Here is a 16,171-nt window from a genome sequence, read left to right as displayed (position 1 = left end):
TGCCGTACCTCACCAACATCCCCATCTTTTTGGCCCCACCTGCAGTCACCCATGACCCATCCCACCTCTCGTCTTACCGGTTACCACCCACCTCTCCCACACCGTGCCCGTGCGCGTTCATACACGATCATCTGCCGTCACCTCCGCTTCCTCCGTCCCGTCCCACCCACGCAAGCAATTTACCTTTCACTCCAAACACTCACTGACACGCTGGCCCCAGTGGGCGTTCGCTTCGTGGACCCCGCTTCCAGCCACCCAACCCCACCTTCTCCGACCACCCCCTTCCCGTTCCGTTTCGTCGACTAGTCTCCAAGCATAAGCTCGGCAACTGCTGAGCTGCCCCCAACTCATCTGCTTACCCTCCTCCCTCCCTCCTCAGATCTCGATGCGGCGCAAGCTCCCCGGCGACGCGCCGCCGTCGGCGGCCGGCGGACACGCGTCGTCCGCCTCCGCGCCGTCCGAGGCGGACCTCGCGCAGCTCTCCGCCGCCATCGCGGCCGGGGAGGACCTGGGCCCCTTCGTGCGCCGGGCGTTCGCGTGCGGCCGCCCCGAGCCGCTGCTCGCCTCGCTCCGCGCCGCGGTGCGGGACCGGGAGGCCGAGATCGAGGAGCTGTGCCGCGCTCACTTCCACGACTTCATCCGCGCTGTCGATGACCTCCGCTCCCTCCTCGCCGACGCCGACGCGCTCAAGGGCTCCCTCTCGGCGTCCCACTCTGCTCTCCTCTCCTCGGCGGCCCCGCTGCTCGCCTCGCTCGAGTCCTTCCTCGCCGCGCGATCGCTCGCGGGGAACCTCTCCTCCGCACTCTCCTCCTCCCGCCGCTGCGTACGGCTGCTCGCGCTCGCGGCGCGGGCGAACGCGCACCTCCAGGCCGGCAACCACGGCCTCTACCTCGCCCTGCGCGCCGTCGACGCCATCGACCGTGATCTCGCCTCGGGGCCCGAGCCGCTGCCGCTCCCCACGCTCCGCCGCATGCTGCTCAGCGTCGTCCCTGCCGTGCGCGCCCACGCCGAGCGCGAGATCTCCAGGGAGTTCTCCGACTGGATGGTCAGCATCCGCGCTGCGTCGAGGCACCTTGGCCAGGTAGCCATTGGCCGCTCGGCTGCTGCCAGGCAGCGCCAGGAGGAGCTCCGCTCCAAGCACCGCCCGCTGGAGGAGTGCATCACTCTGGATGACGATGGAGTTGGTGACCTCGATGATTTTGCGGCAGCCGCGGCAACAGCTGACGCTGCAGATGGTGCTGCTGCAGCCTCGTTTGACCTTACACCACTCTATCGAGCGATGCATATACACCAGACGCTGGCGCTGGGTGAGCGGTTCAAGAAGTACTACCTCGAGAACAGGAAGCTGCAGCTGACTTCGGACTTTGATGTCATTGCGGCGACACCATTCCTTGAGTCCCACCAGGTGTTCTTCTCGCAGATTGCTGGGTTCTTTATTGTTGAGGACCGGGTGTTCAGAACAGGGGGTGGGCTCACATCTCGGCCAGATGTAGATGCACTCTGGGATGCTGCCGTGGGGAAGATGGTCTCTGTGATGGAGGACAACTTCTCCAGGATGCAGACAGCAAACCACTTGCTTCTCATAACTGATTATGCTGCTTTGCTTTCTGCCACAATGCGGCGGTATGGTTATCCAGTAGGGATGCTGCTTGATGTGCTGGCTAAGCACAGAGACAAGTACCATGATTTGCTACTTGCAGATTGCCGTAGGCAGGTGGCGGAGGCACTGGCTGCAGATAAGTTTGATCAGATGCTCATGAGAAAGGAGTATGAGTACTCAATGAATGTTCTTGCATTTGGAATTCAGAGCTCAGACATCACCCCGGCTTTCCCATATGTTGCACCATTCTCATGCACTGTCCCAGACATTTGCCGCATTGTTCGTTCATTCACTGAAGATTCTGTGAGCTTCATGGCACATGGTGGTGGTGGGGACACCTATGCATCCGTGAAAAAGTACCTTGGTCGGATCCTCTCTGAGGTGGTGGATGCCTCGATTCAGAAGCTTGTGGATTCAGGCAGTGGTCTAAGTGTGTCCCAGGCAATGCAGGTTGCTGCTAACATGTCTGTCATGGAACGGGCATGTGAGTTTTTCACACGCCATGCTGCTCAACTGTGTGGTGTGCCGTTGCGTGCCGTGGAGCGTGGTCGGCGTGACTTCCCACTTCGCAGGTCACGCGATGCTGCGGAGGCACTCCTGCTGCGGTTATTGCGTGCCAAGGCTGATGAGTTCATGAGGCAATCTGATGGTGTCAACTGGATGGCTGATGACCCTCCACCTGGCGGCAACGAGTATGCGAACGAGGTCATCATCTATCTTGAGACGCTCACATCAACTGCGCAGCAGATCCTCCCTCTTCCTGTGCTTCGCCGTGTACTTGTGGCAGTGCTTGCCCACATCTCAGAGAGGATTGTTGATCTCTTCTTGAATGATTCAGTAAAGCGTTTCAATGCGAATGCAGTCACTGGTATAGATACCGATCTCAAAATGTTTGAGGCGTTTGCAGAGGGCATGTCCAGCCTATTCGAGGACTCTGATCAAGAGTCCGTGAAAAATGAAATGAAGGCTGCACTTGTGGAAGCAAGACAGCTGGTAAATCTTCTTATGAGCAATAGTCCAGAGACATTCCTAAATCCAGTGATCCGTGGAAAGAACTACAACAAGCTAGATTATAGAAAGGTTGCAATCATCTCAGAGAAGTTTAGGGATACATCAGAGAGTTATTTCTCAACATTCGGAACAAGGGGTGCCAGGCAGAACCCGAAGAAGAAATCTCTGGATACCCTGATCAAGAGGCTCAGAGAAGCCAGCTAGATCTGCTAGTGCCCTCCCTGCTGTAAGATAATACATGCACCTGGCTGCTCACATCCTCATATTTCCATGAAATAGTTTGTATCTGGTGTGCGTTATGCCTTGTTTCAATTGTTGTTAATCTTATGCTGTAATTTTGCTGATGTTAGATTCCATGTTTCATATGTGTGGATATCTTCCTGTTGATTGTTTCACCCATTTACTATATGATCAAAATATAGTATGCCATTTTTTTATGTTCAATTGTTTATAGTGGTTATTTTTGCACCTATGAGGAAGAAGTGCTTGCTAAGCTCACTATTTTTTGTATTATATCTTCAGAAGTTAGGGATACTTTTACTTCCTACCTTTCCCTTCAGTTTCTTAGTTTTGTAACAATCAACTTATTGTTAATTTGGATGATTGTGAAGGGAAGCTTTGGTAATAGATTAACTAATCCTTGTAACTTGATACTGAAGTGACTATTTCATAAGTAGCTATGAATTAGGAACTGATTCTAGCTCAGTTGGTTGAGGGTGTGGGTGTACAGATAGGTCACCTAAGGAAGTTGTCCTCATCGCGAATTGGAGTATTTATTTTCTCAATATAAAGGCACCTAGTTCCTCCTAGGTGATTTTGTTTTTTCAGTATGTAGTTATGAATTGTTTTATTTTATTAGAGGAAAAACCTCTACCAACCTAAGAAAAACTATGTGGCACTAAGTAGGCACCCAAATTCAAGTCAGAAGATTCGAATCTGGGTGGTTGGGGTCTGCACTGACACCTCCCACCAGTTGAGCAAGGCAGTTCCTTTTTATTATAAGATACATATTTTCATTTTTGCTTTGAGATGACAGTTGTATTGTTTCGAAGCTGAAGGATTGACTGGCAGATTATTGGACAGAGGGAACAGTACCAATGACCTTTTGTTCTCACGGTGAAAGAAAACAGATTTCTGTTCAATGCTTCAGCTCATTGTTGATTATCTTTTATAAATTCTGAAAGATAATTAAGAAATCTAATTCAAAGGAATACAATGTCCATTTCGTCTTGAGTGGAACAGTGGTATGTGTTTGTTAACTTGTCGAAATTACAGTGCCTCACATGAATCATCTTTTTCTGGTTGCATTTAGGGGCTTTGGAGTCCAATTTACCTTGCTGTTTGGGTGTATTAAATTCGGTGGTAACAGGTTGATGACTGTTTGCAGCTGCAGATCATCACTGACTTTTTTGTACCAATTTAGGAATATATTTATGGAGAAACCAGATCCATAGGGTATACACTGTTCCATTCCTCTCTATGTAGAATAATGCTACGTAAGCTTAGGATTATAAACATTTCGAGTCAAGTGTGCCTGACATTTATATTGAACACTTACGAGTCAAGTGTGCCAGACATTGTCATTTAACTAACAGCATTGGTATATGCTAATGATTTATAAACACTCGATGATTATTTTTTGTAATAATTTGGCATGATATTATGCAATACATATTATAAGGCATGGAACTATCTTAACATTATATTTAGATTTGAAAATTCAAGTTCGGAAATTTTTTACTAAGAGCATATGTATGGTGAACAATTTTTCATTAGATTTGTTTATTTTTTTAATAATTTGTGGGGTTTTCGATCCACGCATAGCAGTACAATTGTATGGCCAAGCTTGAGGCATTTAATTTATCTTGTGTCTGTGCTTTGTGGCTTTCCGCAATATCATGCTTATACAGTCATGCAGTTTCTTTTGTGCGCCACCCAAATAGTGCTAACAGCCATGTGACTATGTGAGCATACTTTGCAAGGCTAACCCAGACAAAACAGTGATGGAACCTTGGGAGTTTTTTTTTTTGGAAAAGTCCATTTTACTTCCCTTAACAATTCACTTTATCCACTTAACCTCCTAAATAAAATTTAGACTCAAGCTACTACCTTAACTATTTCAATTGGTCCAATCTACCTCCTATTAAGATTTCTCTTTTTTATTTCTCCACTTACACGTGGAATTTGAACTTTAAATTTTGCAATATAACTTGTAATATAATGCCCTATGCTAGAAAAATACAATATGATTTTTTTCATGAACACTTTTAATGCAAAATTGTATTTTTGTGATAAATTTCGTGTTAAATGTTTCCAAATTATGAAAATAACCATGAAAAAATTTTAATGTATTTTTAACATATGACATCATATTTTCTATCCACTCACAAAATTTGAACTTAAAATTCAATTCGTACGCGGAGAAAAAAAAAGAAGAGAAATATCATTAGAGGGTAGATTAGACTAATTGAAATTGTTAGGGGAGTAAATTGAGCCTAAAATTTGCTTAGAGGGTTAAGCGGACAAAATAAATTGTTGAAGAGAGTAAAATGGACTTTTTTCTTTTTTTTTTTGATACTACGTAGTTTTGCTAATTTAGAATTCTTACTATCTGTATATGGCTACTTTGTCTAGCTTACCCTATTTGGGAAAATCTCTATTGACGATCAAAGCTCACAGATAGAGAAGTGCTGAAACTGTTTTCGGTCAGGTGACTTGGTGTTGTTAGCATGATGTTTAAATACAGTCCATGGCTTAAGGGGAAAGGTTGACAGGTAACAGTCCATGGCTAGCTCTTCCAACCTGGCCTGCTTAAGTTTTGCATTTAGAATTGAAAACCTTTTCTTGTGATTACTGGTAACTAGTGGTTAGATGTTGGTTGTCATGCCAGGAACTGTCAATTTACATAAGTCATTTATGTCAACCATATCTTTGTGACTAAATTGAAGTCGGAATATGTTTATTGCCCCAACAACAGTGACAGTGGTGGTTCATTTGAATTGCTCCCTTTACTGTTTTGGCTTCCGTTAACTCTATTCATCTTGCAATTATTATGCAATGCTATCTGTTCTTCTACACCTTTCACATAAACATGACCATAAGATTTATTAGCTGTGTTGATGTCCAAAATCAATTGTGAAGAGGACATAGAGGTACAAGTTGGCATTATCTTTTGGTAGACTATGCATGGTCATTTGCATACGGAACACAACACGCATCCTGTCCCTAATGGCCCTTCCGCCCTCACCCCACCCCACCAGCCCCCCGCCGCCGTTCACTCCGAACCCGGCGGCCACCACCACCACCCCGCCGTCGTTCACTCCGAACCTGGCGGCCACCACCTCCTGGTCGTCTGCCCCCTCTCTGGCGTCCCCTATCTCCGCCTACTGACAAGTCCGTTGGTGTTCCTACACCATCCTTCGGGAGGTGCTGCTGGCGGGCGTGGCCACGCGTGCTGCTCCACTGTCACTGGTCGTGGCCCCGTCTTCAAGCCCGACGTGTTCCGCCACCCCTCGATTGTGGTGTACCCTGCTCCAAGACGCTCGCCTTCCCTGCCTTCTGCCCGAACGCCGAGGGCTGGCAAACTGCAGGCAGTCGAAAGTCGCAGCTTGCGGCTAGACGCCTCGCTCGCTCGTCGACTTAAGAGGGAAGTGCTTCAATTGCTTCTCAGCACGGCATCGAGCGGCATCCTGCAAGTCCAGTACTCGGTGTTTCCACCGCCGCACGGCACGACACCACTCCTACTTCTGCCTGGAGCGTCGCTTGGGCCGCCCGACAGCGGCTCCCCGCAAGGCGTGGCAGACTATTCCCGTCCTTGCTCCGGTGACGGCAATGGCCACCCAGGCTCCTGGGGCTCCTCCTGGGGTGCCGGGTTCGGCCGCTCCCGGCCAGGGTGATGCTCCTGAGCGGCGTAGACGGGCAAGGAAAACGAGAAGAAAACGTGGCCCTCCGACGCCAGCTTCCGCAGACACTGGGAGGCCCCTTCCCTTGCTTCGAGCGATGATGATCGCCTGGCCACTGATGCCAGCCACTCTCGACAGCCGTGCAGGGTGCTCTTGCGCTCAGCCACCATTACTCAGCGGGAGGAGGATCTCGCTGGAAGGGCCCTCGTTGTGTTGGTGATCGCGGACACGCCCGGCAACCTCGTGGACTTAATCGTGCCAGCGTTCGCTCAACGGTTCGAGATCGAGGGTAGTTCATTGGTTATTCACCGCCTAGGGCCGGCGAGCTTCCTCTTGATTTCACCGGATGAAGCCACGGCATCGCGGATCTTCAAAGGGGGGCTGCCTTTCTCTCTTCCTCCGGGGCGCTTGTACATCATGCGTTGGTTGCGCTTCCTAAACTCGTCGGCCGGCATTCTCCCTTCCACGGTGGAGGCTGATCTCAGGGGAATTTCGGCACATGCCTGGGATTCGGATACGGCGGCGCAACTCCTCAATGAGTGGTGTCTCTCCTGCGGTGTTCATCCAATGACTGCCATCCAGAGGGAGACGTTCCGCCTTGCAACATGGTGCTCCAATCCGAAGGACATTCCTCCTATCATCGAGCTCGTGATTCCTGAGCCCGCGGTCGCAACTGGGCGCGATGCAAGGGAATAACACTGCCAGATTATTCCATCAAAATTTCAGTGAAGTCATTTGACAGCAACGTCGACGGATGATGATAACCAGCAACGCTGGCGGCGGCCTCAACGTTCTTCGGGTTCTTCCCCAACTTCGGCGGCGCGCGACGACCCTGCTTTGTCCGGCGTCTACCGCGTCCCTGTTCACTCTCGTCTGAGCCCACCAACCGTTGGGTGCCGGGGCATGAACCGAGGTGACGCTCGGGCCGCTGCGCCCATTACTGCTCTGCCAGTTCCTCGGAAGGTTATCGACCCGATGCACGAGGCGCCCCGGGATGTCCCCTTCGCGTCGCAGGGCATTAACGCCGTGGCGGCGGACGCGGCGCCCCAACTCCCTGCTGGGCGGGACACGCCAGCCTCGGAACTTGCTCCTGTGGACCCTGCGCCCTCGCATCCGGAAAAAAATTGGCTGGAACACCTATCCAGAGCCACACCGATGGAGCCCCTCACAATCCATACCTACAGGCCCACAACCTGACGGCAAGCGGCGGGCACGCAATGGGCTAGGGCGCTCTGCTCGCGTGCAGCGACTCGGCTCACAGGACGCATGGCAGCTTTACGTGAATAAAGTCACGTAGGGTCTCTAGTTTGTTCTTGTGTCGTGCTGCTGCCGCACGATCTATCATTTATGTATGTGTCGACTGCCTCCTTCTGGCGCTAGTAGCCTGCTAGCTAGTCATGTGTCGTGCAGGCCGTGACGTAATATGTTTGTTACCCCAAACGAAGTATTACCGAGTGAGTATAGCATCCTGAACAGTACCAGAGCGTGCTTACATCTTGAACAAAGTGTTGCAAGATGTATGGTGGAATCAGAGGTGTATGCATTTTTTTAGGAAGAGTAGCTGAGCAAATAAATCGTGTTGCGTCTGTGTGTTTGTAAATAGATTGTAACACAAATATGTCAATATGGAAGAATAAATGTTTCAATATTTTTCGAGTAATAAGGAAATTTAAGTGACATGTCTATTATCTACCATCGGAACCAAAAACAAGCACACGTAAAGGAGTTCAGTTTTCTGATATAGCTCTTCTGTAAGTAAGATGAAACAGAATGAAAGCAACTTAAGCAAGTACGCTGGTGTAACTAACCGGAATATGAGGCATGCAGCCACTACAGGACAAAAACTAAGATGGCCTATTCCTCAAATGTTGTATCATTTGCTCCTGTATTAAAGTGTAATTTCCGTGCAGCTGAAGCATTTTGATCAAGACCAAGCAATATACTTGTATACCCTCCTTGCATCAAATTAGGCGCGGTGGTCGGAAAGTTGATCAAGATATTGCTAGAAGTGTTTGGTACCACAACATTGTCACCAATATTATCTCCAGTGTTCCTCACTTCTTCTCCTACGATATCTGAAATATATTTGCAATAATTAAAAAACATGAGTTGGTAATAAACAATTCAGTACATGCAGCAATAAATTAGTACCTTTCTCTTCACAACTTTTCTTTTTCTTTCTTGTCTTCTTTTCCACAACATTCTTTGCTCGTTTACTTTTGGGGCCTTTTATGACATGAGGAACTCTAAATAAAATTGTACTGTTTTCTGTATCTGTAACGTGATCATTTGAGATCATTAGAGGAGCTTCATTTTCTCGCATTTTGTTTAGTGAACGATCAGCCTCCACTTCCCACTTTTCTAATGACCTCTCCAAATCATCAAGAAGTGGCTCTGATGCTGAACATTTCAATGCAATAGATGTTGCCATTCGAGAGATACGTGCAGCACGTGCTTTCAAGTTTAAATTCTCCCTTCCTTTCTTCTCAACATAATACCCTCTTTTTGCATATTTTGTCCATCTATTTAGTATATACTGTGATGGTAAAATGAAAATATCATTCTTATTGAATACTTTGAAGGTATGCTTGCACAATATACCTATAATATATAGAAGATAGTGGTTAGCGATATATATGACAACCAAAACTCTATTTTAAAATTAGTGTACATACCTATGGATTCAAACATTCTGCAAGAGCATGTAATGGTCATATCTGCAATGTTGAATACAACTGTTGCTCCATAATCTGAATACATATGTGTAACAATGAATGTCGATATTGACCCCTCAGTCTGTAACAACTTACATGAATACTCATGTTGTTTTCTAAATTCTGCCTCGAACTCTGCGTACATCCTCCTAGTGTATGATTCAGTAGCAGTCTTCAACAAAGGTAAATTGGAGATATAATTAACTGGGATCTTTATAAGTGATTGAAAATCTTCATCCAACTCATTTTCACGTAGAGAAGCGGAAACCTTGTCACATTCGACAAGGAGGTCAGAAATACCAAGTTTCCTACAAAATCTTTTCTTAAAGACATTATTCATACCTTCACTCCTTTGAGTTGTGGTCATATTAGCTGTAAAAGAGGTACGATAAACAGCAGCCCACTTTTTTCTCAAGTCATATAGATTTAGCAACCATGAGTTCTCTTTCAGGTCATATTTAGTCAACAATTCATTCCACTTCTTTATGAAATACTCCTCCGATCTATCTTCATAGACACATCTTTTAAAAGCATATAGAAAATCAGGATCCTTATGAATTACATGACCAAGATGTTTAGCAGCATTAAGATAAATGTGCCACAAGCAAAGTCGATGACTTGTATTAGGAAATACATAAGCAATTGCTCCTGCCATGGCTGCATCTTGGTCAGTGAAAATTGTACTCGGATGCTTACCTGACATTGCTGTTAAAAAGGTTTGAAACAACCAAACAAATGATTCAATAGTTTCATTAAACAACAATGCAGCTCCAAAAATTATTGTTTGCTTGTGATGGTTGGTTCCAAGGAGTGGAGCAAAAGGCATCTCAAACTTATTTGTCTGAAATATGGTGTCAAACGACACTGCATCACCAAAGCATGCGTAATCCATGATAGACTGACCGTCGGCCCAAAAGAAATTAGCTATCCTTCCATCTTGCTTATCAATTTTCATGGCATAAAAAAATTGCATGATCCTCTATCTGCTTGTTCTTCAGGTATTCCAACAATGTTTGTGCATCATTGGATTCTAGGTACTTGTTCCGCTCGCGACCAATCTCATTGTTGCAATCCATCCGTAAGAAGAGAACTTGGTCAGCCCCACCATAAAACTGCTTCATGAACTCATAGACTTGCATTGGCCTCATTCCGGCTTCCCGTATTTGAGCAATGAGTTGTCTGTCTGCATCTATAACATGTCGTTGCGACCTCAACATGTGTTTCTTTTTTGGTGTGGCTAAAACATGATTGTGATCAAGTTCAATCTTTTGTACTGTCCAAACTCCCTCCCTGCTGACACTGAACTTAATAAGAGCTTTGCAACCTGTCCTTGTAGTGGCATGTGATGAACCTATTTCTGCATGTCCTTGGTTGCTACAGACTATAACTCTGCTATATATAGTTTTATTTGCTCGACGCTTTATGATGCTCTTTCTAATGCTGAATCCAATCATACCGGCATATGTGTTGTACATCTCATACGCATCATTCTTCGACGCAAAAGACATTCCGACTTTAGGAACAATCACAGGTGGTCCATCTTTATCAACAACCTATTGTGAAATTTTGTTTAGAATAAAAAACAAACATTATGATAATACAATTTAATTTATTACCATATCGTCATCAACTTGGGTGTTTGCACCGACGGACAACGATGATGTGTGCGGATCAGCCACTGGTTCCATAATCATGGACTCGTTGTTCTGCGTCATCTAGTATATATATGATGAATCAGATCGATAATAATTAGAATACAGATCGATGGTAATTACATTACGTGTAAAAGAAAGTTTTATTTGCTGCTCTGGCTTGTGGTACCGACCTGGAGGCGCGCGAGCTCTTCCTTCGTGTACTCCAAGGCTCCCGGCGGCGGCGGCAGCAGTAGCAGGGGACGGCGGCGGCGGCGGTAGCAGGGGGCCGCGGCGGTAGCAGGAAAGAAAGAGGCGAAACAAAGAGACCCTACACGATACAAGAACAAACTAGAGACCCTACGTGACTTTATTCAGGTAAAGCTGCCCATGCGTCCTGTGAGCCGAGTCGCTGCACGCGAGCCGAGCGCCCTAGCCCATCGCGTGCCTGCCGCTTGCCGTCAGGTTGTGGGCCTGCAGGTATGGATTGTGAGGGGCTCCATCGGTGTGGCTCTGGATCGGTGTTCCAGCCAATTTTTTTCCTCGCATCCACCCTTGCGGTTGACGGTGATGCGCGCTCCTTGGCGGTTGATGGGCACCGATTCCTTGCGACTACCACTGCTGTTTCCGCGATGATGTCAATGTGTTTGCTTCGGTCGTGGAGGACAGGATTCTTGGCGAGGGTGATGGCAGACTGGCTGTCCACCATCAGAGCTAGCGGGCGAGCTTCCTCGCTGGTCAGCTCCCCCAGCATCCGGCGTAGCTAGACAGCCTGGCACGCCGCTGTGGCTGCTACAGCGTATGCCGCTTTACACATGGACAACGCCACCACCTTCTGCTTCAGCGACTGCTATGAAATTGGGGCCGATCCGAGGAAGACGAGCACACCAGAGGTGCTCTTGTGCGTGTTGATGTCGTCCATGAAGCGGCTGACATAGCCCACGATGAACGTAGTGTCCGGCCTCGTGTGGACTAGATAGCATAGCCTGCCGACGATGCTCCGGTAGAGAGTCGCATCCACCTTCGCTATGGTGCTGGTCTTAGTCAGCTTTAGCCGCTCCTCCATCAGAGCGGCACATGGCTTGCAGTCAGCCATGACGCTCCGCTCCAACAGTTTCCCCGCATACGTGCTCTAGCACAGCGTGAGCGCGTCCTTCCCTTGCTTCACTTCGATGCCGAGGTAGTAGGAAAGCTCGCCGAGATTGCTCATATGAAATTGAGCCGCCGTCTCACGCTTGAAGCTGTTGATGTTGTCCGCGTGCGCTCCGGTGATGGTCAAATCATCCACATACACGCCGATGATAAGCTCCTCCTTCCCCTGCCATCGCGTGTAGAGCGCATGCTCTATTGTGTAGCGTGCGAACCCAAGTGCACCCAGCGTGGTGTCCAGCTTGGCGTTCCATGCCCCCGGTGCCTGTCGCAGCCCGTACAGGGCCTTGCGCAGGCGGAGCACCCTGTGCTCTTGGCCGGTAATGGCGAAACCCGGCGGCTGCTGCACGTACACCTCCTCAACGAGTTCCAACGCAGACTTCACATCCAGATGATGAACGTCCTAGCCCTTCACCACCGCCAACGCAAGCAGCAGCCGCACGGATTCCATCCGCGCGACCGGCGCGAACACCTCCTTGAAGTTGATCCCTCACGCTGCACGAAGCCTTTTGCGATGAGTCAGGCCTTGTGCCTTACCACCACCCCTTACTCATCGCGCTTCACCTTGAAGACCCACTTCAATCTGATCAGGCGGCACCCGACCGGCGGATCGACGAGCTCCTAGGTCTCGTTCTCCTTAATCGCCGCCATCTCCTCCAACATTGCGGTCCGCCAGCACTCCTCCTGCTTTGCCGCTGCAAAGTTGGGTGGCTCCTCTGTGCTCCCCAGATGCAGCTCGAGGTCTTCCAGCACGTGAGCCACCTGCCCAGGCACGCTCGCGTCAACGACGAAGTCGTCCACCGCACGGAATCGGAGAAGCTTGCCGTCGTAGTTGGCGTCAACGTGAGGGGAGATCACCGGTGGAGGGGAGGCGAAGTGGATCCCCTTCAATGAGCCTGGTGGGGCTACCACATCCTCCTCTCCTGCAGGGGATTGCGGCGGTGCTGGATCCTCCCCTATTTTCAAAATAGGGGGAGTCCCTCTTGGACTTTGCTCCTCTCCTTCCCCCTAGGCCAGCTCCCCTGCACTGGAGTACACCGTGTACTCGATGGTGAAAGAGCTGCTCAGGCCACCCACCGTTGCTTCCTCGTCGCAGGACTCCAAGTCCCAGCACATCGCCTCATCGAACACCACATCCCAAAAGATGACAACTCGCGGTGCCCACGGATCAAACAACCAGTAGGCCTTGCTCCCTGTCTCGTAGCCTAGGAACACCATGGGAGTGTTCCTATCCTCCAGCTTGGAGAGGTTCGGCTTCATCTTCTTCACGTGCCTGACGCAGCCGAAGGTGCGCAGGAAGGAGACGTTGGGTCTCTTGATCACCACCAGCGCCTTGTCCTTGCTCGTCAGTAAGTGCAGCCACAGGTAGCGGCTACAGTCATCTACTAGGAGAAGGAAGTAGCATCGCCCGCCATGTGTCGTCGGCTTGATAGGCCTGCACAGATCGCCATGGACAAGCTCGAGGTCATCCCCGGCGCGGAAACTCGCCTTCTTGGGGAATGGAGCTCGCCGCTGCTTGCCGGCAAGGAAGCTATCGCAGAGCTCCCTGATGTGCTGAATCAACGGCAGCCCGTGCACCATATCTTGTCGCGCCATCCTTGCTAGAGCTTCAAAGCTTAGATGGCCGAAGCGCGCATGCCAGCGCCACTCCTCATCCTCGTGCCTTGCTGCCAGGCACACTGGTCACGGGACGCGCAACTCTAGGATGTAGAGCCAGCTCTTAGTGCGCTCTACCTTGGCGAGCAGCTTGCGCTCGCGATTGCAGATGCGGAGGATGCCACCATCGATCAACACTTGGCAGCCTCGCTCGTCCAACTGGCTGATGCTGATGATGTTCCTGTGGAGCTTGGGGATGAAGTAGACGTCCGTCAACGCCTTGTGCTCGCCGGACTTGCAGTGGAAGAGGATCATCCTGCAGCCCCGGATGTCGACGGCGGAGTTGTCGCCGAACTTGACTGTGCCGATGATGCCGGTGTCGAGCTCGGAGAAGGCCTCGTGGTTCCCTATTATGTGGTTGCTTGCGCCGGAGTCGAGGTACCACCGCTCCTCCACATCATCATCTTCCAACCCAAGATTGACCCGTGCGCGCGTTTTGTCGAGCACGACATGTGCGCGGGGGAGGGGGGGTGTTCTTTAACCCCCTCACTGATGGCACAGACTTGTGCCATCAGGAGCATAGTCTCCTCCTCCTCTTCTTGGGCCATGTGCGTCTGGTCCTGGCGACGAGGCTCCTTGCACTCGCGCAGTGTCCGGTCTTGCCACAGTTGTGGCAGACATCCTTCAGGGTGGGCTTGCCGCCCTTATTCTTTGGCTTCCTATGGTGTTTTCCGCCGTCGCCGCCCTTTGCCGGATCAGAGGACAGCCGGCGAAGTCGCGCGCGGCCTGCTCCGCCTCTGGGAGCAGCAGCTGGCCGCTGGCGGACGTGCGTGCCGGCGCCTCCACGACACGGTCCTCGTCGCCTTGAGCTGCCCCGCGATGTCTTCAATCATGAGCTCACTCAAATCGAGCAGCGTCTCGATCGACATGGCGATTTGGGCGAATCACGATGGCACGACGCGTAAAAACTTTGCGACCGCCTCCTCTTCACCAATGGTGTCACCCAGTTGCCCCAACTAGCTCACCATCATGGTTAGCCACAGCGCAAAGTCCTCGACGGCCTCGCTATCGCGGAACGTGGTGGCCTCATACTCCCGCCGGAGCTGCTGTGCCTTCACCTTGTGCACGCGGTCGCCACCAAGTCGCATGGTCTTGAGGCTTTCCCAGGCCTCGTGCGCTGTGTACTTGGACGCCAACGCGGTGATGAACTCCAGTGGGACAGCCTTGAGGATGGCCTCCATCGCCATATGGTCCTCCTACTCGTCGTTGGTGCCAGAGTCAATCGCCACCCAAAGGCCCTTGAGCATCACCTTCATCATTACCTCCCACTCGTTGTAGTTCATGCGTGTGAGGATGGGGTACTGGGTGCTGCCGACGTCCTGCATGGTCTTCTTCACCATGTACGTCGTCCCGTGACGCCCCGGTGAGACAGACTCCCGGCATCCATGACAGCCGGTGGAAGTAGAGCGGTGCCTGCGCCTGCCTGAGGCAGCAGTACCCAAGGTAGCTATAGCTCTGATACCACTTGTTGGCCCTTGATCTTCCTACTATGGTAAGCAGCTAGCTTACCAACACACCCACACACCCACACAACGACTGGAGGTAGAAGAAGGGGTGATCACAGCACACTCACACACGAGATGCAGCTCTGCTGCTATTGAAACTACACTCTGCTGCTATTGAAACTGCACTCTAAATGTGGCACACTGAACTGGTTTGCTTTATTGCCTCGAGGTAATATATATACAAGCTACTAGTACCTCCTAAAGTATACTATTACACCTACTACAATGTTCTCTAGGACATGGCTGATATCAGCCTCACCAACTATGACATGGCTGAGCTAAGACACTACTACCTAGGTTACAACCTAGTACAAGTGATGGCCTATTGCCATACTTGAACAGGGCAAAGGACAGCAAAGAGCTGACCAGATTGCCAACTCTGCTAGGCATGAAAAGATAGAGAGTGATTAGCAGCAGATTACATCTTACATACAGCACCGGATTTCTTTATATGCGGATGATGTGGTCATTTTCCTTCGTCCTATGGCAAGTGACATCAGAATCACTTTAGAGATACTGCAGCTTTTTAGGGAAGCCTCGGGCCTGAGAACTAATATCCAGAAAAGCAGTGTCCACCCTATTCAATGGTTAGAAGAAGATTGAAAATTCTGCATACTCATCTTCCTTGTGAGATCTCTAATTTCCCATGTAAATACTTGGGAGTACCTCTCTCACCTCACAAGCTAACAAGAAGTCAAGTCCAACCAATCATTGACAAAATTGCTGATAGATTGCCAGGATGGAAAGCTGATCTACTCACTAAGGCCGGAAGGAAAGTGCTAGTACAGTTTGTTCTCACATCAATGCTGATTTATCTAGTAATGGCTCTGGATCTCCCTTCTTGGGCTTTGAAAGCCATTGAGAAGATTAGAAGAGGTTTTTTGTGGAAAGGAAGAGAGGATGAGAGAGGAGGGCACTGTTTGATTGCCTGGCCTAAAGTTGCTAGACCACCTAATCTAGGTTGGTTGGGCATCTCCAATCTTCAGATAAACCATGGGCTTTC

At 49.7% G+C, this 16,171-nt stretch overlaps 1 protein-coding gene across 1 annotated transcript; it reads left to right on the top strand.

Moving 5' to 3' along the window:
- The first annotated feature begins 320 nt into the window (after positions 1–320).
- LOC112894525 (exocyst complex component SEC15B) lies at positions 321–3,048 on the top strand. The gene has a single exon (XM_025962273.1). The coding sequence runs from the start codon at positions 386–388 to the stop codon at positions 2,813–2,815; it is 2,430 nt and encodes an 809-aa protein (XP_025818058.1). The 5' UTR covers positions 321–385; the 3' UTR covers positions 2,816–3,048.
- The last annotated feature ends 13,123 nt before the right edge of the window (positions 3,049–16,171 follow it).

This window comes from Panicum hallii, chromosome 5 (genome assembly GCF_002211085.1).
Source record: "Panicum hallii strain FIL2 chromosome 5, PHallii_v3.1, whole genome shotgun sequence".
Classification (NCBI taxonomy): Eukaryota; Viridiplantae; Streptophyta; class Magnoliopsida; order Poales; family Poaceae; genus Panicum; species Panicum hallii.
Note: the sequence above shows the minus strand (reverse complement) of the source record. Positions and strands in the feature narration are given on the sequence as shown.